Raw genomic sequence first — 25,661 nt, forward strand, 5'->3', positions numbered from 1 at the left:
ATAAACAATTTATTTCTTTTTTTTTAGTTTGATTTAAAAATATATCCCACCAAAACGGATAAAAATTTAAAAAAAAAAAAAAAAAAAAAAAAAAAAAACAATCCTGGTGTAATGCACTGCGTCACCTCCAGTATACTAAATATCCATCTTATGTTCATAACATAAGGCAATGTGGAAAAGTTTAAGCGGTGTGAATATTTTTTAAGACGCCACATGCTACTAATGAATGGTGGGGCATTTAAAAAAAGAAAAAAAAAAAAAGACATGTCCTGACTACACAGAAAGGATTCTCGTTCTCATAATAGAAAGTAAGACATCATGATGTTCATCTTATGGATTTCCTTTTGATCAGAGGGAGCTTCTTTAATGCTCGACACATTTATTGGTGTTGATAAATCTGCAGTCTAAGATTTGTGAGCTTAGCCTGTCCAATCCGTCCTCTGGGAAGCAGATATGCTGACCTAAAACAATAGGCACTATTGGATTTCTTGCAGTTACTTTGTTCCCAATTTTCATCCGTCAGTGTCTGGAAACTATCTCCCTAAACCTCGCCAGACAGATTCTGCACAAGACAACGTTTATGAGTTTGCTGCTGTTCTTAGCAAACGTTTCTTATTTCATGAGAAGAAAAAAAAAAGACTAATTTTAAAAATAATTTTAATTAATGGGGTAAGAACTGGCTTTCAAGGTATAAAAGAGTTTTAAACTGTTCCTATCTTTATGAAGGACTGACAATTTTGGATGGATTCTGTTTTTTCCACCAGATATTGTCCGTAGATTTGGTCTCCTTCAGGTATCCGGTTTAATAATTACTGAAGAACAGCACAGCTAACATCCAGCATTTTGTTGACCCAAATGTGATTGTTCAGCTTCATCACAGGCTACGTTCACAGAGTGGGCGAAAGCGACCCAAATCCAAATTGTTTGCCCATAGGCAACCCATAGCTGGCACTTTGTCACTACAGTCTGAATTGCTGTGAAAAATTCTGATCTTTAAAAGAAAAAAAAAATCAGATTTGAGACACTTCCATATGTGGTACTAACCCGTTTGTTTTCAAAATGTCTTCAGTCTGAATTGGCATATCGCATGTGATTCAACTTTTATATCATCTTTGGTTACCTAGCAACAACCTGTCGAGTAACTTGCGCCACAGCAGTTTCATGTTTCGCCACCATGCTTCATAGCTGGTTAAAAAAAAACCCTTTTTCCAACACCAGTGTGGCAGTATTTCATATTTTTAAAACAAATAAAAACTGATCAATATCGAATGATGCTGTGATGGCAAGCCACACAGGGTGAGATCCACATTTCATTAATAGTTACTTTTCACTTTAGTTTGTTTTGTAAGTTTAAGTATTCTTTATATTTTTTTCCACCTTCCAATGTTTATATGGAGTGCACACGTATTAACACTGCAAGGTCGAAATTTATTTATGTTGTATTAATATTGTTTTCTTTGTTTGAGTTACCTGGGTGTTTGGCTCCCCTTCCTGGTGGATAAAAGGCGTGGCAAAGGGCTGAGGTTCCTAAAGTACAGCTGATGGCCTCATTGGACTGAACCACCTGTGTCATGCTGGGGGGGGATGTTTTTGGGTTTATTTTATTGTTTGTGTTAATTGTTAGGTGGCAGCCATTTTGTTTTCCCCTATTGTGTCCATATGGTTTAGCTAAACCTGTATTTAAATCCCCTTCTGTGTCATTTCAGTTAGGTCAGTTTATTGTTTTGTCAGTTATGTCTTCGTCTAGTAATTTATGTTGACCTCTTTTATTGGCATGCCTGTTTAATTGTTATGTTAACTTTTGTTCATATTTTTGGGTAAATAAAACCCACCCCTTTTTGAATTCAACTACCTGTGTTCTGCGTTTTGTACTGCCTGGTCCCTGACAGATGCGATGAAACCCTTATATTGTGACACATTTTTCAGCCATGTCGTTCAGCCCCACTTGACAGCAGCAGATTGTACTTCACCCAGGCTTTAGAGTGGAACCGAGCAGTAGAGCCCACCTCCACACGTTGCAAAGAGATTATGTAACCCCCCAAAAAAACTCCAAACAAGTAAAACTGGAGAAAACAAACTGAGCAAATCATCCACCCATGGAAGTGTCCAGAGCTGTGGGGGAGCAGGTGCTTTTCTCACCCAGTCATTGGCGAGAGGCAGGGTGTACCTCGGATAATTTGCCAATCCATTACTGGGCAAAACAGAGGGAGAGAGGAAGAATGCTCATGAATGTCTCTTATCTGCAGGAAGCTGGAGTATCCAGAGAGAACATGCATGGTCTATGCAGAAAGACCATGCAGAACAAATCATGCAATATTATAATCAATATTATGACATGTTTATTTATTTAGCAATTTAATAAACAACAGCACATGGTTAACATTGTGCTATCAATGCAGTGTAGTAAGACTGAACTCAGTTTAACTGCATCAAGTCATAAAAAAACACCAAAGGAAGTAAAGTTAAGTTGGGGAGTAGATACGAACCGATCAGATATTAATATCTGCATCGATCCTGATATTGAAAAAAAATTATAGATCAGGTATTGACTATGTGCTGATCCATAAGGACAGATCTATTCAGTCTAATTCTATGCTCTGTGATTTCAGCGATGTCATGCTGTTTTATTAGCTTTACATTAAATTCAAAATTCCTAATCGCACTTTCTGAACCATTTGACAGAATGTTTGTTGCAGTTTATTTTTGATGTTTGAACAAGCTGGCCAGCATATTGTTTTGGTCATTTTCAGTTTCCTTTTTCACTTTCCATTGGCTGTTCTCCTAACTGCACTGACTGAACAAATTAAAAGTTGCTTTTTGTGTTTGATATGAAAAACATGTCAATACACCAACCGCTTGTGAAGCCGTTGGTGTATTTAAGTGTGCTGTTCTGGTGCAGAGTTAGCAAAAAATAATTCAGTATATTTATGTAAGTGTTTAAAAAAATGTTTAAAGTCAATTCAGCACCGTTTTTCTGTATTCAATTGGTATTGGCTGATATTAAACTTCAGATATCGGAAGAGAAAAAAAAATGGATCGCTTCAAGGATTAGTTGACACCGCAAGTCATAAAAAAAATGTTGATAGCGAGTTTTATTGTTATGTCGCACAGAGCAGAACCACTTTCATGTTGTTTATAGAACTGCCAGGAAGTTTTGGTGACAGTTTCGCTTTAAGTTTATGCTTTCATTGTCTGTCTGCTAGCAAGTTAGAGGAAAATCTGATTCTCATTCAGCAGCAGCACGACTGCAGTGCAGGAGCATCAACACAGACGCATAAGGACACACCGGGGCTTTGTGACAACTCCAAATGGATACGTATTGTTGCATTAAAGTCACAGTGTGGTGCATAATTTTACCTATGGCAGTAATTGGCGATAATGTCTTTGGAATCTTTACCAATATTATCGGATGTGATATGTGGTTACCGTATGTTCTTCTTTCCCTTGGAGCGGGTGTCAACAGCAGGAAATGGTGTTCATGCTGTAAGATTATCTCAACAGTAATGTTTAACTTTTAACAGCGAAAGTCTGTACAACCTTTGGTTAAGTATGTAATCTAAAACACTTCACATGGGTGGAAATTGGACAGAACTGTTCTACCCTGAAGATATATTCTTGAAAACACAGTTTGTGATTTATGAAACCTTGTTTTCCATTTGTGAAAACAAAAAGTACCCTCTACTGCAGGGATAGTAATCCATTTTAGTTTTAGTCTTCAATGCAGCTTCAATGTTGAGGATCAAGAAAAAGAAAATTAAAGATGTTTTCAACTCTAATTGTAGCAAAAGATATTTCTGGAGGCCTCAATCCAAATGCATGCCACATTTGCTGATATTTTTTGGAAAACAGTTTGAAAACTATCATTTCCTGTGGCAAAAAACCACTCTGACCCCTCGCTCACTCTTCTGTTTTGGATGTTTTGTTATTACACAAAAACCCTGGATTGGCTTGTGTTATTCCTTCTCATACTTCTGCTGTGGTGGAAGCTGAAATGTACAATGTAATTGTAACTTGCCTTTCCAAATAAAAAATTTAAATACAAATTAAATTTTTTTTTTTTTTAAAAAGTCAAAAAAAAAAGTTAAAATGATACGAGTATTTTATTTAGGCACTGTGGCTGCTGGCCTAATGATGGTGAGTTTGCACTGTACTTACTGTCCCTCGATAAGCCAGGTACACTTGGTCTTGTACTGATAGTTTCCTGGGCCGTCAGTCAGGTAACCGGACGGTCCTGTGAGCCTGGAGGAGAAATGAGACAGAAAAAAAGAATACATTTAAATCCATAAATAGACTTTTAAAATAAAAATAAATAAAATAAAAACCTGATCAAAGTTTATGTATACGAGTTGTTTGACCAACTGCGGCTTACTAGGTTTTTTTTCCCTCCACTTTTTCCAGTTTTCTTATGTATTTATTTTTGATTAATGAATTTATTTTCATTAATTTGTGTACGCGTTTAGTTTTATCCATGCCACTTGGAAGTGGGTCAGAAGGTAAAACCTCTAAGAATTAAAAAACAAAAAAAATACTGCATGAATTAAACTACTTTATAGAGACAGTATAATGCATTTTGTAGTACAATCGACCACATTACTAAAGTTGTTATGAATATGCTGTGTATATCAAATATGACTTAAAACAAATGTGACTTTGTAATTTAGCACCTTAAAATTGGGCCTCTGTCTCTTTAAGAAGCTCCTGCTCTTTCTGAAGCTCCACCTTCAGGAAGTCATCACAACATGGCTCCTCTATTAACTCTTAAACAACATTTTTACCAACGTTGCACTGAGAAGTAGCTCCCATAATCAGCTCAGCAGATGTGCAGTCCCACCAGGTGTTTGCTAATTGCTGCTGGCTAGTCTGAAGGAGACAAGCGGGGGAGGGCCAAAAGCTCAGCTCAGAGGAGGAGCTACGTCTTGAAGGCGGAGCTAGAACCACCCAGGTGTTTTGCAAAGCTGAATGGTTGCCATGGAAATTAAAGAACTTCTCAAACATGGACAAAAGAATCAAGGCAACATTCAGGTATGTTTTTTTAATGAGGGGATAACTTAATATGATGTAAAGCTCAACAATGTCCATTTTATATGATACTAAAAGTAATAAAATTGTATAATAAGAAAAATGTATAACCAAAAGCTACAAATAGTTCCACATTTCAACAATTGTGCATATCGTGTCACATTACAGCATTAAAAAACCTCAAAACAAACCAAAAAAGAAAACCAAACAAACTTTGCACTGTTGCACAAGAGTTGGCCAGCAGATTAGTGAGTTCAGGTAAACACCAACTTCTGCTGCCACACGTCACTTCAGGTAGTGGATGAGTGAGCCACAGAGTGAGTAAAGATGATTAAACCTCACGGCAAATTACAGGAGGCCATGACACAAACGCTGGTAATTGTACAGTACGGTCTGTTGTTGCCAGCAGAGGGAAGCTCGCCCACTCTGGGGAGCGAGAGAGCGTAATCATTAACGACAGCGAGCCCGCCGACGCGCCCCAGACCGTTGTTTTCCACAACAGTCTCACCTTAAAGTCTGCAGAGACGGCCGAGCCGAGAACACACATCGACTGCCGAACGGAGTGACTCGGCCCAAAGATTACACCTCCAGCCTCAAGAAACCTCAGAAACCAGATGTTATTCTGACAGATCTTGCAAGATTTAGAGGATATGCTTCTGGAAACCAAAGAAACTTTGATAGTTCTAGCCATGTGTGGTGAAAGATTACTTTATTCATATCTAGGCAACAAGTGCACTGCAACCTCTTGTTTGTGAAAGGTTTCCTAAGGCCACAAAGGGACAGGTCAACAGTAGCAGGCAGTTGTTTAGGTTGGGAGGCTCAAAGTCCATTGGCAAGGGTGTTTTTAAGAGAATGCCAAACATATGACAGCACTGCACTACAGGCTACCATGCTGTATCTTGTGACAAACATTGTAGATGTAATCTTAAAAAAAGGAGGAGTTGAATTCCAAGAAAATCTCAGAAATTTTATGAGATTAATCAGAATTTTGGGGGTTTTTTCTCTGAATTTTCTCCTTTTTTGTGGTTGTAGTATCTGCAGTACTTATAAGAAGGCCTGTCACCATAATAAACTTAGTCAGGCGTCCCAGAAATTATTGCAATAAACGATAATATTGTCATTTTGAGGTCATTTTCAGTTAGTGATTATAATAATGGCTCATTAGTGTAAGTACACCCAATCAAAAAATAAGAAAAGATTTAAAGAACATCTAACACTGTAACTGGAAAACATCTTAAATCTCCAAAATAAAAACAATTAAAATGGATTATTGAAACTGTGTTTCCAAAAATAATAATCATTCACTCAGAACAAGGAAAACACGCAAAAGTGATTTCCTAATGTTTCTCAAAATTTCAGCTGTTGTCCAAATGGAAATGATCACACATAAGAAAATAAATCTTAAATGAAGGCAGAGAGAACAAAATCCTGCTGAAGGCTTGAGTTGGTATCACAGGTTCACAGCTTACCAACTGCTTTGAGAGAGCAGGTAAAGATGTGAGTATCAGTTCAGCGGTTAGCCGGTAATCACAGCTCTCAGGGGCATACAGGGACTCCCAGCTCGCAGACAAGCTGAGCTCCTTCAAACAAAAAGCGGCTTCAGACACTCCTGATCCCAATGTGCCACCCAGCAGCAAGCACACAGCTTCTTTAACACTGTTCTTGTCACTTATTTTAAAAAACACAATCTCTACTGACACAGATTGCTCAACAATACATGCCGTTCCAGTCTACCTTCTCCACATTTTGATACATTAAAAGGACTGTACCCAGTAAATATTGGGGAATTTATACAATACTGGATGATGCCATCAGTTGCTAGCAGACGCTGCTAATCCACTTCATTTGCTTTTGTCAGATGGTTTGAACTTTCTCCTTTGGTCTATCAATCCATGAAGCTTCTTTTACCATTTGACGTAAATTTTACATCCATAAAACCAAATTAAAATCAATTTACGTTTATCATGAAAAATAATAGGGGTGCACCAGTTGGAGTTTTCAGGCCTGACCTGCCAATTCTGATTTCGGTCAGAAACCGATTTTTCTTGTCAACAGAAGTGGACCGTGGCTGATTTTCAGACCTGTGCGACAGTAAATGAGACTGGTTGCTCAGACAAGTATCGTCCAATTGCTGATTTCCCAAAGTCAAGGAAATAGGGAAGAATTTAGCTGTGCACTGCACGACTAAATAAAAGAAAGAAAAAAAAAATCTAAAAACGTTCAATGAACATTATGATTTTGATAAGTACTAAAGCTAACCAGAAAAAAAATTATGAAACCTGTTTTATCTGCTTTCACTTTACATCAATAAAACAAAACAACCACAATTGTAATCGGTACACAAAATCTGATATGACAGCAATTAAACTGTTTGTCGACTCATCAGCTTTGGCTGACCCACTTAACTTTAACTGAGTCAGCTAACCAATACATCATGTACTGCTCTGGATGGGAATAGAGAGGCAGACTGCATAGTAAGCTACAAGCTAGAACTGTAATCCATGGTTAATTATTAGTGAAATGAATTTATTTAGACTAGCAGTTTAAGATCCAGTTGTTTTAGATTAATAAGTTGAGAAAGCACAATTTTCAGATGTCATTATCTCTAACTCAGCATTGGCTTTTTGCAAAATATTTGAAGCATCTTAATCAAACTAACACATGAGGTTAAAATCTTAGACAAATTTAAAACCTCCGTATTACGGCCACGCTGAAATTTTGATGCCAGATGTTAAATGCAGTTCTTACAAACCATCGTATGAAGGTTCAGAATTATAAAAGCCAAGCTTCTAAAGATTTCTGCTAATTAGAAACATTTTAGTGTAACTTTATTTATTTGGAAACGATCTCATCTTTTCATACCATTCACAACTAAAATTTAATCAGAGTTTGGAAATTCAATCATTTCATTTGGTTTTGCCTGGAATGTTCAAAACTTCAATTAGTTTGGGACCGAAAATGAAACTGAAGCATTTGATAGGATTATCNAAAAAATCCAGGTTCTACAACAAAAACAATATTTGTCCTTAACAATAAATGCAGCAGGTATCTTCAGTTTTAGACCTCTCCAAATATGACCTGTTGTTTCAGTTTTTTAACTAAAACACGGAAGCTGTCTTTACCGAATCCATTTTTCAGGTATGACGTAAGATCTGTTAGTGAACGGCATCAGCTCCAGGTCACACTCCAGACCAGATGGTGGCGCTGTTGCACATTTTCATTTCTTTTTTTTAAAGCGCCATAAAATGAAGAAAAGCCTTGAACCAGAGAAGATAACAGATCCTGTTCGAATTCGCAATTTTTACTCTCAGAATATTGCCTTAAAAATAGAGACAGCCTTGATAATAGTTAGTAGTTTTGGTAAATTCAAGCTTGTGACGTCCTAGTCCGAGTTAGACGACAACACAACTGGACAAGAACCGGATGGAAATGAAATGTGGGTCACGAAAGGAACCGAAGGGACGAAGGCTGCTAACGTGCTGCTAGCTGGTGCTAAGTTTGCTTCAAAATGCTAATTATCTTCGTTTAATTATAAACGGTGCAGTAAATATATAAACAAACTTACGTTAGATTCAGGAATAGTCATTTTATAGTGACTTTTATGATTTTTACTGTAACAATCATTCAGCTTCATGTTATGACTTCATGGAGGCTGTTTGTTGCGAATTAATATACTTTCTTCATAAACTGGTTTTAATTTAGCTCAGTTTGCCAGAGACTTTGAAATTAAACACCCGGCTGCTGTTATAACTCGTTCATCATTGTTTCTATCGTCAACATATTTTTGCAGTAAGCAAATTAATATGAAAGAAGAATTAGAAAACCTAAAGACTTTCCTGTCTCAGAAGAGGCTCTGGCTCCACCAGATCACCAACCAGCTCTGAGGATGAACCTCCACATCGTCTTCATGGTGGAAAGATTTTTACCTTACTGAGCAGCTGGCCACATTTTTAACAGAAAACTGCTGTGTTATCAACACAAAGTGCTTAATAAACATGATTGGATTTAAAAATAATTGGACAGAATTTATTCCCCTTGTTATTCTACCATTTCTCTTTCATGGTTTTTATTTGTTGTTAGCTTTTAGGGCCCTGTGATGGACTGGTGACCTGTCCATGTTGAACCCTGCCTCTCATCTGATGGCTGCTGGAGATGGGCACCACCAGCCCCCCTCACCACCCTGCAAGGATCAATGTGTTCAGATCATGGATGGAAAGCTTTTACGGTAGTTTGTCTCCTTAAGTCCACACTTAAAACAGCTTCATAGTTAATGCCAGCATCAGCTGATTCTATGACATTGCTGACTGTTTTTTTCTACTTCTAACATAAACAGGCAAAGAAGAAACCCAGAAATGTTTTTTCACCCCAGGCATCCGGTCCCAGTCATCATCAGTTCTGATGATGTCACATACATGGCGAGTCCACAACGTCTTGAAATTGTAAGTATTTTTTTTTTCTGTATTCTTTAAAATACAAATGCTTTCTCTGTTTAATTGCTCTATTGTTCTTTTTGTAGGTTTCTGTAGGTGCAGTGAACAGGAATGTTCTGTCGTTGACCTCACTGTTCTTAGGAAGGAGAAATATTACTGCAGTAAAACTAGAATACTGTGACACTGTATTAAAACAATACTCTATCCTTGGTGAAACAGTTTTCACATTTCCTCTAAAGTGTACCTATCGTTTTATTGTGCTAATTTTCATAAGCATGTTGTCTGTAAACTTTGAATGTATTGACAATTTGTACAATTTTGTTATAGTATATTGGCTCTTGAAAAATGTGGGTAACATTTTATTTGACGGGGTGCAAAAGACTGACATAATACTGTCATAAACATGACAGAACTGCTGTGTCATGAAGTGTCATGAAGTGTCATTTGGTAAATAATACCACTTTTATTGAGAAGTTGCTTTAAAAGTTGGATTAAAAGTCCATTAAAAGTGCCAACTTTGCCTTATTTTGTAAATGACATTCTAATGCAAAGTTGGCACTTTTAATGGACTTCTAATCCAACTTTTAAAGTAACTTTGTATTAAAATGTCATTATTTACCAAATTACAATGACCAAATTAATAAAAGACTTTAAGTAACTAAAAAGTTACTTCATTAGCAATTATAATAAACCAAAAGTGTAACTGTAGCATACTGTGATCACACTGATATATAAAATCTGTAAAGCTTAAAATACATTCCAAATGTATTTCAATCACAAAAATAGTTCACTCAGAATAAACTAATCAAGCATGTTTAATACAATTTAAATACTATTAAAATACACTAAGTGTACTTCAACAAACTTTTTAGAACAACTTATACTTATGTGATGGCAAGCCACACGGTGAGATCCACATTTCATTAATAGTTACTTTTCACTTTAGTTTGTTTTGTAAGTTTAAGTATTCTTATTTTTTTCCACCTTCCAATGTTTATATGGAGTGCACACGTATTAACAATGCAAGGTCGAAATTTAATTATGTTGTATTAATATTGTTCTCTTTGTTTGAGTTACCTGGGTGTTTGGCTCCCCTTCCTGGTGGATAAAAGGCGTGGCAAAGGGCTGAGGTTCCTAAAGTACAGCTGATGGCCTCATTGGACTGAACCACCTGTGTCATGCTGGGGGGGGATGTTTTTGGGTTTATTTTATTGTTTGTGTTAATTGTTAGGTGGCAGCCATTTTGTTTTCCCCTATTGTGTCCACATGGTTTAGCTAAACCTGTATTTAAATCCCCTTCTGTGTCATTTCAGTTAGGTCAGTTTATTGTTTTGTCAGTTATGTCTTCGTCTAGTAATTTATGTTGACCTCTTTTATTGGCATGCCTGTTTAATTGTTATGTTAACTTTTGTTCATATTTTTGGGTAAATAAAACCCACCTTTTTTGAATTCAACTACCTGTGTTCTGCGTTTTGTACTGCTTGGTCCCTGACAACTTAGTATACTTTATATTATTGCTTTTTATGCAATATAAAGCACAATGTAAAGTACACTAAGCACAAAATTAGTTGTTCCAAAATGTCACATTTTAAGTTAACTAATCCTAAGTGAACTTTAAGTATATTCATGATTAGTCTGACTTTAAGCATGCTTAAGGCTCAAATTTAACATACTTGGTACATTTATTTCTCCCCATCAGTCTTCAAGCTGCTACCAACAACAAGTTGATTCTTTTTGAAGATATTCTAGATATTTTCCACTATTGCTGGTTTTTATTGTTTGTTCATCTGGAAGGAAATCAATCTGCTTGGTTTCCGCAGCAACTTAAAAGCAAAGTGGGGCCATCTAGTGGACAAAATGTGAAATAAGGAATGAGAACATCGAAATGAGGGTTTTAAGAAACCATGAAAATAATCAGACTCTGACAATTAAAGGCTATTTATTTAGAGAAATGAGAACATAATGCGCTCCAGTGTTAAATCAGAAACCAAACTAAACATTTTTTAACTGATGAGAGACTGCATGATACACATGTTGCATTTCAGTTCTGAAACTTATGAAGCCAACAGGAATCCCTGATTGGAAAAAAAAAAAAAAAACACATGCACAGCGTCCCCTACAGGCTTCTATTTTAATAAAATGGAAAATTACATTTTCAGATCATGTCTGATCTGAAAACTTAATAAAAATTAGAAAAAATATTAAATGTACATAAATCTAGTTTCCTTCAACAACTTAAAAACAGTCAAAAAACCTCAACAATCAAAATCTGATTTTTGGAGCTCGTCAGCTTTGCTTTAGAAATCACTGCAGCATTAAGAGACGCCCTAAATGCCATTTGGTCATGATAGCTATATGTTTAAATGATGATGCTTCCATTCTTCAGAAATGAACCCATAAACTCCTGTGTGCGTCTTAAAATCCCAGACTGGATTCTGGCACCTGGTTGGCCGTGCGACAGCGCCGCGGGTCGCCGAGGGTCACTGCGGCGGGTTGGCCGTGGTCGCCCGCAGGATGCCTCGCAGCACCTTGTAGTGGCTCAGCGGGTGGTTCTCTTTTGGGGGGAAGCAGGGCCCGCGCTCGGTGGCGTAGGAATACGGAAAGCGCAGAACCCAGAAGCCGTCGTTCAACAGCGTCACCTCCGTCTGCTCAGGGTGGAAGATCGGGCAGGGAGGAGGGCCGGGCTGCACCTGCAAACAGAAAAACACTGAGAGCAAAGCAGCATAAGAACTAAAACCATCACAATTCAATTCCATTCAGGTTGAACCACCAGAACCATTAGATCATGAGACAGAGATTCGTTTTAGGAAAGGGTTGGGGCTAGAGAGCCGACAGCTTTCTGGATATTGTTAGAATAAGTCAGATGCAAATAAATAAGGATTTAAATAAGAAAGTAAACATTCCTTAAATGAAAGTTTGTATCATCAGCAGCTAAAGACAACTCTTTCAATAATGGCTTCATCATGAATGTCCGTGGCCCTCCTGGCTTGCCGTAGTTTACCTGGGGGTTCAGGGTAATCTCCAGTGGCGCGTCAGGCACCACAACGAAAAGCCGAGCCAGCTGAGCGAAGTGCGGCTTCAGGCCGCGGCCCTGGGCGGGCGACGGGACGTAGAGCGGCATGTCGGCGTTCAGCACCCTGCTGGCTGGATCTTTGGCGCCGCCTGGCCCCAGCGCCTTAACGATTTTGTCGGGTCCACTGCTGATGAAGCGCCGGCCCCGGCCGTCTTCATACTCGAACCCCACGAAGGCCCGCGCCGCGTCATCCCTCCGGCGGCTCCGGCCCGGCCCGGCGCCACCGCGCTTCCCCACCGGGTTCTTGTTGGGCGCCGGCCAGGACGCCGTCCCTCCGTCTAGAGGCTCCGCGGGGCCAGCGTCCTCCTCTGAGCGGGAGCGGATCACCAAGTCCCACGGCAGCAGGAAGGAGGAGCCCGGCAGGAAGCCCGGCTGCTCCAGACCAGTGTGACAGTTGTAGGACTTTGCTGGTCCCAGTTTGAGCAAAGACCAGCTGGAGAACTTTGGGAGGAGACCTTTGGGACAGGCGGAGTGCGTCATTCCTGGAGACAAAGACAAAAACATTTACATGCCTCAATAGCAGCAATGTGAACACCATATGCCACTTTTTCTGCTTTGTTCATTGGATTTGGCCAAATATATAACTTTAAAACATTTTTGTTTAATAAGATATATTCATATAAATGTATGCAAAACCAATCATTTTATATACAGCGCCTTCTGAAAATATTCACCCCTTTCAACTTTTCAACCTTTTGCCGCTTTTCAAGCTTCAAACATAAAGACCTAAAATCTTTATTATTTTGTGAAGAATCAACAACAAATGGGACGCAATCATGAGGTGGAACGAAATTTATTGGCAGCAGCAGCGGCGGTTCTCTGACTTTATGGGATGAACAGAAACTCGCAGAAGGTCACCGGGCGTGTGGCTGTGAGCCGCGCTCTGCTCCTTGGGCCGCTTCCCGTCTGCCGACGTCTCTGACGGCGGCCGCTGGGCCCGGTCCGAGGTCGACAGGCGGGGGTAATTTAGATGACGTCATCATTTGATTTTGCGATATTAATTTTTCCACCGCCGTAAAAAAGAAGAAGAAGAAAAAAAACTCGCCGGTGTTCCCCTAAGCGACTCGGCCGCCCTACCTGGCAGGTACTCCACGGTGGACGGCTGGCGGTCCACGAGGCTTGGCCTCTTGGGTTGGACCGGGCCGTCGGCCGCATCTGCGTCCGCGTACGCCCCCAGGCTGTCGGTGGACTGGCCCAGGCTGAGCGCCAGGCTGAGGCTGGCATCGCCGGGCGTGTGGCTGTGAGCCGCGCTCTGCTCCTTCGGCCGCTCCCCGTCAGCCGAGGTCTCTGACGGCGGCCGCTGGGCCCGGTCCGAGGCCGGCGCCGGGTCCAGAGTGCTGGGCTGGAAGACCGGGAAGTCGATCCGCTCCAGCTTCCCACAACATTTCTCCTCCAGGTTCTGGGCACGACAGAAGAGACAAACTAAACCTGCTTTCCTTCAGGTGGAAACGAAACGAGCCGACGGGAAAATACTGAACGGTTAGACGGGCTGATACCGGTCCAATAGAGTTTCAGAATAATAAGGAAAACACCGTATTGTTAAAATATCACAGAGAGGATGGAATAAAGGTAGGAAAGATGAATTTGTAAAACAACTGTTATTGTTATTATTATTATTAATCAGAGAAGGGAAATGTTTCCATAAACATGAATTGTTCAAAAAGATAATTATTTTATTTCTATGATTTCAGTTCAATGTCAAGTTCAATCTCAGAGAACAAAGAAATGTTCTCTAAACAGGAAACGGACTCCACTTCCTGTCGGTCTGTCAGAAGTTGCTCTGCAGGGAGATATCTAGAAATAGATTGAACTGGTCTGCAGTGTAGATCCTGACCTGGTAGAAGTCGTGGTTGGCAGCCTGGATGTCAAAGGGATCGTCTCGAGGTGCCTGCTTCCTGCCGCAGTTACAGGCACTGGTGGAGCGCCCCCTGCTGTTGTGGTTCATGATGGGCGGGTTGTGGTCCAGGTCCGGCTTCTCACCTGCAGAAATGACATTAATTTTGGAGGCAAACAGCTGATAGAATTATGATTAATTGTCAACTATTAGATTAAAATTAATTCCAATTGATTAACTCATAATGTTCACTGAAACTTTCTTCATCAACAGTGGCGCCAGCAGCCGCTAGGCGTAGCGTCCTGCGCCAGCAGCCGCTAGCTGTCCGGCGGAGCGTCTGACCTGGCTGAGGCAGCAGGTGGAACTTGTGCACACAGTGTTGGTCCGTCAGGCTGCGCTCCTCACACAGCTGGTGCCCGTTGCTCCAGAACTTGTAGCAGTCTTCGTGAAGCTGCACTGCATAGCGTTGGAAGGCCACACCTCGAGCGTGCTGGCTGTACACCCGCAGCGCCTGCGCCAGCTGGTTCTTGTGGACCGTGGTGGTGTAGTTGTGAGGGAGGTTGGACTGGTAGGCGCTGTGGGCCAGAGGCAGAGCTTTCTGACACCGGTTTTCTGAGAACTTTGTGTCGGCGTCGAGAAAGCCATCCAAGACCTTCGCCTGGCTTTGGACCTTGGTGGCCAGCTCGGCCAGCTCCTCGTCGGTGTTGGAGATCAAGACCTGGTAGAGTCGGGAAGCCAACTGGACCCATTTGGTGAAGGTCGGCAGCTCAAAGTGGGAAGGTTGAGGGTTACGGCCGACGCTGTCGTCGAAGCCCTTCTTGGTCAGAACCAGCTCGACGTGCTGCCAGAGGAATTCCTTCAGGCTGCAGTCCACCAGCTGGCCACCCATCGGGCCGCCGGACTCCCTGCTGCCGCTGGGCTGCCGAGCTGACCTACGCATCTGCTGGTACCTCCTTGGCCCGGTGAGGACCGGGGCGGAGTCCTGATCCGACAAGATGCAGTTGGACCGCAGCTGGCCAAGCAAAGCGCCGACCGGGTCGTGATCTGCTGCCGGGATCACGTAGACGAAGGCCTGGTTGGCAGGCACCGTGAACAGACAGTTGCTGCTTTGGTTGGTGAGGACTCGGCTTTTACGGAAGATCCGGTAGATCTGGTCCTCCAGAGCGTGCTGCAGACGCCTCCTCGGGGAATGCTTCTTGGGCTTTTCGGGGTTTCCTCCAGAGTCTGAGCCGTTCCCAGGGACCTTTGGAACAGCAAAGAGAAGAGAACGAGTTACTCTGTGAGCGGCAGACGGGCCATCGGGAGCACCGGGACTTTTCCTGCTGGCCAGGCCACTACAGGGCTAAAGGGTGGGGTCAGCTTGCACTTGAAGCTGCAGAACTTTTGTGGAAATATATTTTTTACATATTTTGTTGAAACTGTTGCTATATTAGTTTGCTATGAGATAATGTATGAAAAAAAAAATTCAAGCTCCACTGTCTTCCCCCATTGCTAACTAGAACAACCAATCAGCCGGGAGCAGTCAATCACAATCTTGTGGTGCGCTGTTCATCCCAGTTTTCCCTTCCCCATTGCTCTCCGCTATGCTGCAGCTAGCATAGCCACCAAGGATGGCGAATGACAGATAAAGGGTTTTCGTGTAATGGTAAGTTCTTTCTTCACCATTAGCATATTTAGCAGCACATGCATTAAGTTAACTGACAGCGCTAAACCCCACCTCCTGGCACTGATTGGTTGTTTTGGGTTCATTTCTTCAGACGGTGATAGCAGCTAAGGGAGGAGGTCGATCTGCTCACAGATTATCTGTCTCAAACTGTTGCAACATGGTGACAGTTTGAACAAATGTGGAAAAAAACAGTTTTATAAAAGTTACTAATTGCAGCTTTAACAAAATCAATCCATGCTGTTCATGGAGCAGGGAGACTCCAGGTGGTGCAGGTCGTTACGCTGAAAAGCCTGCAGGGATTCACCTGCTCTGTTGTAGGAACGTCGATCAGAACGCCTGCATATCGACGAGAACATGTGCTGAAGTTTCCTCAACAGGAAGGCTATCATAAATATTCATATGAACTTGTTTCTGATCCATAAATGTGCAGAAAAGATGTTTTCTGGCACTGAATGGATGGATGGATGGATGGATGGATAATGGACCAACTGATGGAAGGATGACTGGAATGAGCGTCAAGGAGAGAGATTACTAAGTAATGGGTGGAATAAAATAGAATCTATTAATTCTTTTTTAAAGTCTCCCTAGTCTGAAAATTCTTCAATTCTGGACTTTTCCTGTTTATGAAAGAAAATCTTTTTATACCTTTAGATCAGTGTTTCTCCACCCTGGTCCTCAGCCCCCCTGCTCTGCATGTTTTAGATGAGCCTCTGTTCCAGAACAGCTGATCCAAATGATTGCATGACCATCAGGTGCTGCAGAAACCTGGTAATCACCCACAGATACAATCCAGGTGGTAGAAGGGAAACACCTGAAACATGCAGGACAGGGGCCTGAGGACCAGGATGGAGAAACACTGCTTTAGAGAAACTCAAGACCAAACCCTTGAAGAAAATGAAGGGTTTGGTCCCTTCAGGGTTTGGAAGGCCAATGACTGAAGCTTCAACATGAAATGAGTAGTGAAGCAGCAGAAGCTGCAGCTCGGACCTTCAGAGTCGCATTCATCTGGAAGACAAACAGCAGCCGCGGAGGACACGGCCTGCAGTTCAGCTTCCACTCTTTGGACACCGCGCAGTCTTTGATGGCAGCCCGGATCAGTGGCAGGACCTTCTGCCGCAGGGCGTCCAGGGCCCGGAACAGCCGATCGTAGGTCACATCGAAGGTCTGGCTGGGGTGGACCAGCAGCAGGACGTGGCACACGGAGAACATGTAGAGCAGGTGCAGGCAGTGCTGGCGGTCCAGGCCCTTCCACAAGTCGTGGGCGTCGGCGTGGCTGATCCCGGCGCTCAGGGACCGGCAGGCCCGCAGCAGCTGCCGGCTGTCGCAGACGGAGGACAGCAGCAGGTACAGGACCCGGTTCTCCTGGTCGTAGAGAGCCTGGACGTGGCTGTCCGATGAGTCGCCCTCCTCCGACCCGAACAGAGAAAAGATGTGTTTGTCCGCCAGCGTGTTGATGAGCGCCTCCTTCAGAGGCCCGGTCTGGGTGCTGCTCTTTCCGAACACACCGACCACACACAGCCCGTCCTCCCGGTGAGAAGCGTCCTCCTGCGGCTCCGCCCGAAGCAGAGCCCCGAGGTCCACCGGAGGAGCCATTTTCACCTCCTTCATGACGGAGAACCGCGGAATGAAAACAGAAACGGAACGGTTTCCCAGCACACTTCCGGTTCCATTCACTATAAGGACCGGGTAGGAACCTGTTTATTTAAATTAACAACCCCGTTTTGTAAAAATGTTACTCAATATGTAATTAAACCTATAATTAAAGCAAATTTAACATGTGGAAGAAAAAAACACACCTATTTTATTGTTCTTTTATCAAAGAACAGGATTCATCTAATTTTTACACCTCTAAAACATTGAAATAAAGGGGATTTTTTTCTAAACAGTTCAAGAAAGTCTGAGAGTTTATCCTCATTAAGATAAACAAATGAAATGAAAGGAATTAATTATGGTGTAAAATGCTTACAGAATAAATGGTAAAGCGTTGGCTAATATATCCCAACTCCTGATGTCCATTGGAATGCACATTCAAGCCTACAATCTAATGATAGTATTTGAAGTCATTTTGAAAATATTTTCTATCACTGGAAATACTTAAACTATACCAACAGCGAGTTTATTGTGGTACAATGAACTGGCATTGATATTCTTGATTGAAAACAGACAGTTACTCATCCTCTTCTCTGGTTTCAGAGCGACGCTTGTCTTGTCTGAAGTCTGAATCTCTCATGTCAAGTTCAGATTCAATCTCATTGGTCAATAAAAAAACTAGTTGGTAACAAGAACCATTCCAATTTAATGTTTTTTTGGACAGAGGAGCTGTTTGGCACAAACTAGTGGCATTGTTACACAAATGGGGTTAACTGAGTCTCCATAACAACCATAAAGATGTCCTTTTCAGGGCAGCTTTCTGTTTTGGAGGAAATTTTATAACGGCTTGTCTTTTAATACTAAGAACCTCATTAAATCTCAAAACCTGTTTATTTACTTTTTATTCTTTGGCATTTAAACATGCAGAGCCCTTTGGTCAACAGTTTTCTTTTTTTTTTAGATGTATTAATGAATACATTTCCTTTGACATTTACTTTCCCAAAGAAGTCCATCTACCTCCCTCATCATTTAAAGAAACAGTACAAGCTAACCGTGCCGTTATGTGCATCACTGTTATTGCTGCAGCCTTGCAAAAAGAAAATATTTATGTCGCACTTTTTACAGGTCAGAGAACCTGCTTTAAAATAGAAACAAAGATTAAAAACAGATGATAAAAGCATAAAAAACTGATAAAAACAGAACACATCCAAAATCAAACATTTTCTCAATATCCACCACAGGTTTTAATACCCATGATTGTCGTCTTGTTAACTGGCCATCACTCCATTCACCCAGATTAATAAATTGGTACAAATTAATCTTTTAAACTATCACTGGAAAAACCAAATCCTTCCTACTGTTGCCTCACTCATCCATTTTTTCAGAAATACCTGCATTTTACATTCTAATAAATTAATTACATCAATAGACCAGTCATTTCATTTTGCTGCACCAATTATTGGAACGACTTGCAAAAACACCAAAGCTCAGAAGATTAACTCCAATATTGATTTTTATCAACTCGGTGAAAAACTGTTGACTTATCCTGTATGTTGTAGTTTGTTTAGTTCAGGGATGCTCAAGTCCTCCAGAGTTTCTGTCCTTTCAGCTTCCAGGTGCTTCATGCTTCAACACACCTGAATCCCTCTGACCCCTGACCCCCAACCTCTGACCTGTAACCTCTAACCTTAACCCGGGCCTGATCAGAGCCAATCCTGGTCTGTTGGAGTAAATATGCATCTAAAAGTTGCAGGACTGGACTTGAGCACTCCTGGTTTAGTCAATATAAATTTGGTTGTATTTTTATTTTTGTTCTATGATATTCTTCTGTTTTCTGCTGTGTGATGTTTTTATATTTCCTGAACAAGTCATTGTTAAAAAGAGGATTTGTTCTCAATCAGCTTCCCTGGCTAAATAAAGTTTAAAATGAACAATGAAAAGAAAACATAAAACCTGTTAGAAGCCAGTCTTAATAAATTAATTTTCTGTTTCTTAGAAGAATCGTCTGAGATGAACAGACTGTGAGCTTGGTGCTGCAGGTGAGCTTGGTGCTGCAGGTGAGCTTGGTGCTGCAGGTGAGCTTGGTGCTGCAGGTGAGCTTGGTGCTGTGTTCAGGATGAGACTTTTCTGGGATAAAGTTAGAGAAGGAGAAATCATTGCAGTGGCGCAATCCGTCTCTAGGGAATCTGTTATTCAGGACATGCAGAGGGAAGCGTGCTGGAGGCAGAACGCTGGTCCTGGAAAGGACGCAGAGTCTCCTCTGAACTGCAGGTGATTTCTGTTAAACTACGGAGCTGGAAAAACTTTCTGCCCCCTCAACTGATCTGCTTTTACTTTATTCAGTTAAATAAAAAAAAAACGTAATTTATCCCAAAGTGAAATTAAATATTCTTCTAACTCACATCATCCAAGCACCTTTAGAGCCGTTGTGGGTGACGCTGTGGGCACGAAGGATCTCCAGTAGCAGTTCGCCTCGCAACGAATCTGAGGACGCCTCTGACTGAATGCTGTTGCTGTTTGTGAGATTCTAACAGCTCAATATCTGAACAGAACAGACGATTTTCTTCAGTAATATCCTGGATGACCCCAAGTTCTACTAATCTACTTCAATTGCTTTTGTTGCACCTCTTAAATCTTTTCTGGCTGTTTTGTTAGAAAGCAGAGAGACGTTATAGTCACACATCTGATCCGTGAAGATTTGCACTTCCTGCTTCTCTCTGCATGAAGCCTGGAGTTTGCTGAGCTTTTGAGATGCTAATCAGCCAGCTGCTCCCAGTTGTAAAAACAATCTCTTGTTGCCATGGTTACTCAATATAACTGAAAAAAAAAAAAGTAAAAAAGTGTGAGCAAAAATCGCTTCAGCTGCACGGTGTCCATAACCAGAGGGAATAAAAAAATGAAAAAATAAAAACGATGAAAAGTTTTAAAAAGAATGAATGAAAAACAATAGTAACAATTGTTTCTTTATATTTATTTCATTTATTCAATTAGGGATAATTACAAATACATTGGTATCTTCTAGTGTTAAAGCAGCATCTATCCTCTGGAGGATTTTAAAGGATAAGAAAAATAAGAAAATAAAAATGTGGAAAAAAAGGATGATATAATCTGTGTAGCATAGAAATTACAAGTTTTAAAAGAACAATGTAATTTATAGGAACAGGACGTTTTTGCTGCTCGGTATGTGTAACTGTTTGACCTCTGACCTTTTCTCTTATTTAAGGTGAGCTGACGTCATGTGATCCACTAACGGTTTAAGCTCCACATTCACTCTCCTCCCTCTGAGGGATTAGCGTCTCTACTGAGCGACAGGCTGAAGCCGAAAAGAAAATTTAAAAACATAACAATCTTCAGATCAGGCTGACCTCTGACCTCTGGCGTGAACCTTCAGATCAGATTCTAATTCAATTGGTCAAAATCCAAATAAATACCCAAACATTCGCTGGTGTATGTCAGTAATATTGTTATGAAGATAATCACATAACTGTTTCAGGAAATCGTCTCATATTTATTCAGAAGAAAATTATTCATCCAGCATAAACAATGTGAGCAAATCTGAGGAAAAGTCTGAATTCTTTGTGTTCTTGCCATTGACAGGAATTTAAATATTGTTTTATTTCCAGCATTTTTTTCTTACTTATGGAAAGAGAAATAATGACTGAATGATAAATGATGAACTTATTAAAATAGAAAAGTCCATGAGAGATTGCTGATTTGATTTGATTTGATTTCAAGGTCACTGCTCTTCCTCACAACACTCATCCTCCTTCGTGATGGCATGTTGACTAAAAGCTCTCGGACGTCAAAGCAAGCGGCGCTGGCTGCGTGCGCGGTCACGTCAAACGCCGTCTTCCCTCTGACGTCACTGCCTCCTGATCAGCCGAAATCCCTGATAACGCGGCGCGCGCTCCCGCTCGGCTCTGAATGGGGGCTCGGTCCAGCCGGTGACAGCTCGTCCAGTCCGTCTAATCCACGGCTCGCCGCTCCGACACCACCGGCCGTCCTCGGGCCCCGCTCCTCCGGTTCTACACAGGTATTCAGGTAAGACGGCAGCAGGAGGTGCAGGCTGTTCTCACTTTGCTCCCTTTTTCAGACAACTTGGTGCTTTGTGTCCGTCTCTGCCCAGGAATGAGAAATGATGGCCGGCTCTACAGCAGAGGAGAAAACCTTCCGCCGGTTCCTGGAGCTGTTTGTCCGGGAGATGAGGCTGCCTCTGCAGGAGGGCGACCCGGTGCCGATGCGCCCCTTGTCGGACCTGGTGACGGAGGACGAGGTGGAGGGGGAATGCCTGGACCTGTGCCTGCAGCACCTCTACAAATAGTTAAGAGACTTTACTTTGTGTCCTGGCATGCGCGCGTTTCCGTGTTTCAGGCTTTCATCGGGTTGGTTTGTTTTTTCCAAACTGGGTTCTTCTGGTTCTGACACCTTCATGCTTACCTGCTGCTTGGACGGGATGAAGGGTGTGTCCTACTCCAAGTTCAGACAAGAGTCTATGCGGAGACGCTGTGGAGAATGAAATCGAGCCAAAAGCAGAAGTTAATTCTCACCTCTACCGCTTTGCCCTGCGCGCGCCTCGCGTCACTTTGCGCATCTCGATCGTTTATTCGCTCATTTCTGCGCCGTTTTGCTGTTCTGGCTTCGTGCTGTGGAAGCTGGAGGTCTACAAAAGGTGAACCCCTGCTTTTGCGTAACAGCACAACGTCATGGTGGTGTAGGGGGGGGGGGGGGAATCCATGGCTTTTGACGGCCTTTCTACGGGGCTAAAAATAACCATCGGTTATGTTATTACAGCAGATCGTTACTAAAAACCCGCGCAGACACGCAGCCTGAACAGGAGGGAACTCCAGGTTCCGATTCCTCCAGTAAAACCTACTGCAGAGTTCGGAGTGTTGGGCTTTAACCTGGCAGCTGCTGGATGTTCAACCGGAACCAGGAAAACTGGAGGAGCGTTTCGCTCTGATGCCGCCTGGCCTGGTTTAGAATCCAAAATAGGAGCAGAAACTGTGCTGGAAAGAGGAGCCGGCCGGTCATTTGGGGCATGAAGGAAACCTCCACCCTCCAGCTGGATGCTGAGCTCCGTTTCACGTTGCTTTGTCACGTTGCAACTAGGGCTGAAGCCATTAATCGTGATTAATCGATTGTTGAAGTTTTCGTCAACTAATTTAGTGATCTATTAATCATCAACTGGAGTATACAGACTCAAAATAGACATTTTCTAAAAGAACAAGACGATCAGAGCACATTTACATTTTGCATTTAAGATAAAAAACGTTTGCAAATATGTTTTTCTTTCTGAAACTTTGGCTGCATATTTAATTCTGTAAAAAGAATCTGCTACTAAAGTACCTATCCAGTTATTAATTGGTTAATGTAACTGTAGGTAGAAAAAAAGAATCAATTTACTCCAATAAGCCTGAAGTGGTGAAATGAAACATTTTCTGGATGTCAGAATAATCTGCAGAAAAATCAGTTACTAAAATAATCATTAGCTGCAAATACAAACATCAGTTTATTTTAATGAGGTTTTATGATAGACCAGCAATTCATATAGGGTTTTTCAAACATCTGAAAAGTGTGGCAGGCATCTGATTTCTGCTTTTCTGACTTAATCTGTAGCAGATCAACTTTTTGTTGCTCCTACAGCTGGAAGTTGTTTTGGGGTGAAAAAGTTTTTTCTTTTTTTTAACCAGCTTTCCACTTGGATCGCACCGATAAATTGGAGGGATGGTAAATTGGTCCTGATTTTCTTAATTTTGGGGAATCTGTGATTGGCCAATATTTCCATGTGAAATTAACCTTATTTATCTCCTCTAAGGTCTAAAAATCATCCACTTTCCCTTTTGCTCCGCCACATTGACAATAGATCGAGACTTCATCTAATGACTTTTCTGACAACAAAAAAGGAAATAAAAACAGAATCTGCAATTTTGCTTTTTAAATATTTACGATTGGCCAGAAAATTGTAATTAGTTCACCGCAAGTTTCCACATCTAAAGATTAACATTTCAGCTGTTTGGTAAATATTTCCAACTCAGATCGTCAATTTTCAATCAGATTTCTCAGATTTCTCAACCGGATTTCTGTCTGGATTTGAGCCGATCCGTTTTTATTTCGCTGTGGGTCAAGAGAAGAATCCACAGCTTGTTTCATCCAAACAATGAAAACAAGCAGCAGAGTTAGCACAGCGGGTCTTTAATGCAAAGTTGGCACTTTTAATGGACTTTTTATGCAACTTTGCATTAAAAGTGTAATTATTTACCGAATGACACTTCAAGACGACAGTCGTAGACATTCATAAAGACGTCTTCATGTTCATGATGATGTTGTCAGTCTTATGCACACCCCTTCAAATAAAGTGTTACCGAACTTTTTTGTCATCTATGTTAAATGCATAAATACTCAGAAATTTGTTTTTCTCACATTACATTTATAATATTTTGCCCTCAAAATGAACCGTTCTAATTGGCATCAAGGCTTTTCCTATTGTTTTACATTTGCTCTGCATCTTCCTCTGTTTTCTGCTTCTTGCTTCCTGTTTCCTGCTTTCTGCTTCCTGTTTCCTGCTTCCTGCTTCCTGTTTCCTGCTTCTTGCTTCCTGTTTTCTGCTTCTTGCTTCCTGTTTTCTGCTTCTTGCTTTCTGCTTCCTGTTTTCTGCTTCCCGTTTTCTGCTTCCCGTTTTCTGCTTCCCGTTTTCTGCTTTTTGCTTCCCGTTTCTTGTTTTCTGCTTTTTGCTTCCCGTTTCTTGTTTTCTGTTTTCTGTTTCCTGCTTCCTGCCTTTGCAGCACATGGGGAGTTTCCAGTAGAGAAGCTGAAAAGCGACATTAAGAGATTCTCGAGTGTTTACATTTCTTAAACAGAAATGGATTAAGTTCCTTTCATGTCTCATTCCTGTTCTGAAATTGCCTCCATCTTTGTTTTGGTATCCATGGATGACCAGCGACGCCTTCTGCTGGATGGTGGCTGAACTACAATACTAAGAAAATCTAAGCAGACATTATTAATCGATTGGAACCAATTTTAATCTCATAAACTATGAACCAAGAATTAATCATAAGTCAGTTAATCGTTTTGATCCCTAATCCAAAATATAAATCTATAAGAAACTTGCAGCCTTGCTGCAACTAATGATTATTTTAGTTATCAATTATTATTATTAATAATTAATTTAATCAGAGAATTAAGTGAAGTAATTACATTTTATTTAACTACTTCAGCTTACTGTATTTTTCGGACTACAGAGCGCACCTCATTATAAGCTGCACCTACAGATTCTTTGGGAAAAAAAATGGAGATGCACATATAAGCCGCTGGTGTCTCCGCCGCTCTCGGTTTTCCACAAGGAGGCAGCAGAGGGTTGCGTCCTAATAAATCTGCTATTCGTGACGCAGCCCTCCGTCTCCAGCGCCGAACCACAGATTCGTTCACGCAGAGCTCAACATGCAGCAGCTATCGATCTGTACTCCCAGATCGATATCATTCAACTTAAAAGCTGCATCATATGAATTTGAAGAAATTTCTCCGTTGTGCCTGCTGCTAGCATGTGCTTGTTCTAGATAAAAATTAGCGCTTTCTTCGATTTCCAATTTTGACTTCCAATGATTCACTTCCTGCAAAAGAGCCCCCTGGTGGTTAAAGAAAAATCTACAGAAAAGCTGCACCGGACTACAAGCCGCATGGTTGGAAACGGGGGGAAAAGCAGCGGCTTATAGTCTGAAAATAGGGTACTTTATATCATTTTCAAACTTAATTTTTTCTAAAAATAAAAAGCAAATATTTTATTGCTTAAAATAATGCAGCACTTTAGTGTATGCTTGATTGTATCGATGCGTCATGATTCGGTGGTTTGTGGTGGTGAGAATGAATGCAAGGAGATCCAGATAGTGGTGAAAAAATGATGGTTTTAATGAAAAATCCACAAAAACTAAATTCAGACATACAGGCACCACGGGGAAGAACGGAAGGCAAAAGGTCCACGACTGAACAGACTGGCACAGAGAACAATGACGGACGACATTAGACGAGGACCCGACAAGAGACACAGGACACAGG

General features: G+C 41.3%; 1 protein-coding gene and 1 long non-coding RNA gene across 2 annotated transcripts; both read right to left on the reverse strand.

Annotated features, from left to right (window-relative positions):
• Positions 1 to 3,712: 3,712 nt before the first annotated feature.
• On the reverse strand, positions 3,713 to 21,354 carry LOC106941627 (uncharacterized). The gene is made up of 3 exons (XR_001423417.1): positions 21,272 to 21,354; positions 20,978 to 20,984; positions 3,713 to 3,724 (listed from the first exon to the last, which is right to left on the reverse strand). It is a non-coding gene; the product is annotated as an uncharacterized LOC106941627 (long non-coding RNA).
• smg8 (SMG8 nonsense mediated mRNA decay factor) lies at positions 11,736 to 18,062 on the reverse strand. Its single transcript, XM_015024700.1, has 6 exons — positions 17,010 to 18,062; positions 14,699 to 15,599; positions 14,357 to 14,502; positions 13,600 to 13,921; positions 12,451 to 13,004; positions 11,736 to 12,139 (listed from the first exon to the last, which is right to left on the reverse strand). Exons 1-6 carry the CDS (start codon positions 17,628 to 17,630, stop codon positions 11,930 to 11,932), a joined length of 2,754 nt encoding a protein of 917 aa, XP_014880186.1. The 5' UTR covers positions 17,631 to 18,062; the 3' UTR covers positions 11,736 to 11,929.
• Positions 21,355 to 25,661: the final 4,307 nt, after the last annotated feature.

Source organism: Poecilia latipinna, unplaced genomic scaffold, assembly GCF_001443285.1.
Source record: "Poecilia latipinna isolate Pla-1442-1.1 unplaced genomic scaffold, P_latipinna-1.0 Scaffold3772, whole genome shotgun sequence".
In the NCBI taxonomy this organism is placed as follows: Eukaryota; Metazoa; Chordata; class Actinopteri; order Cyprinodontiformes; family Poeciliidae; genus Poecilia; species Poecilia latipinna.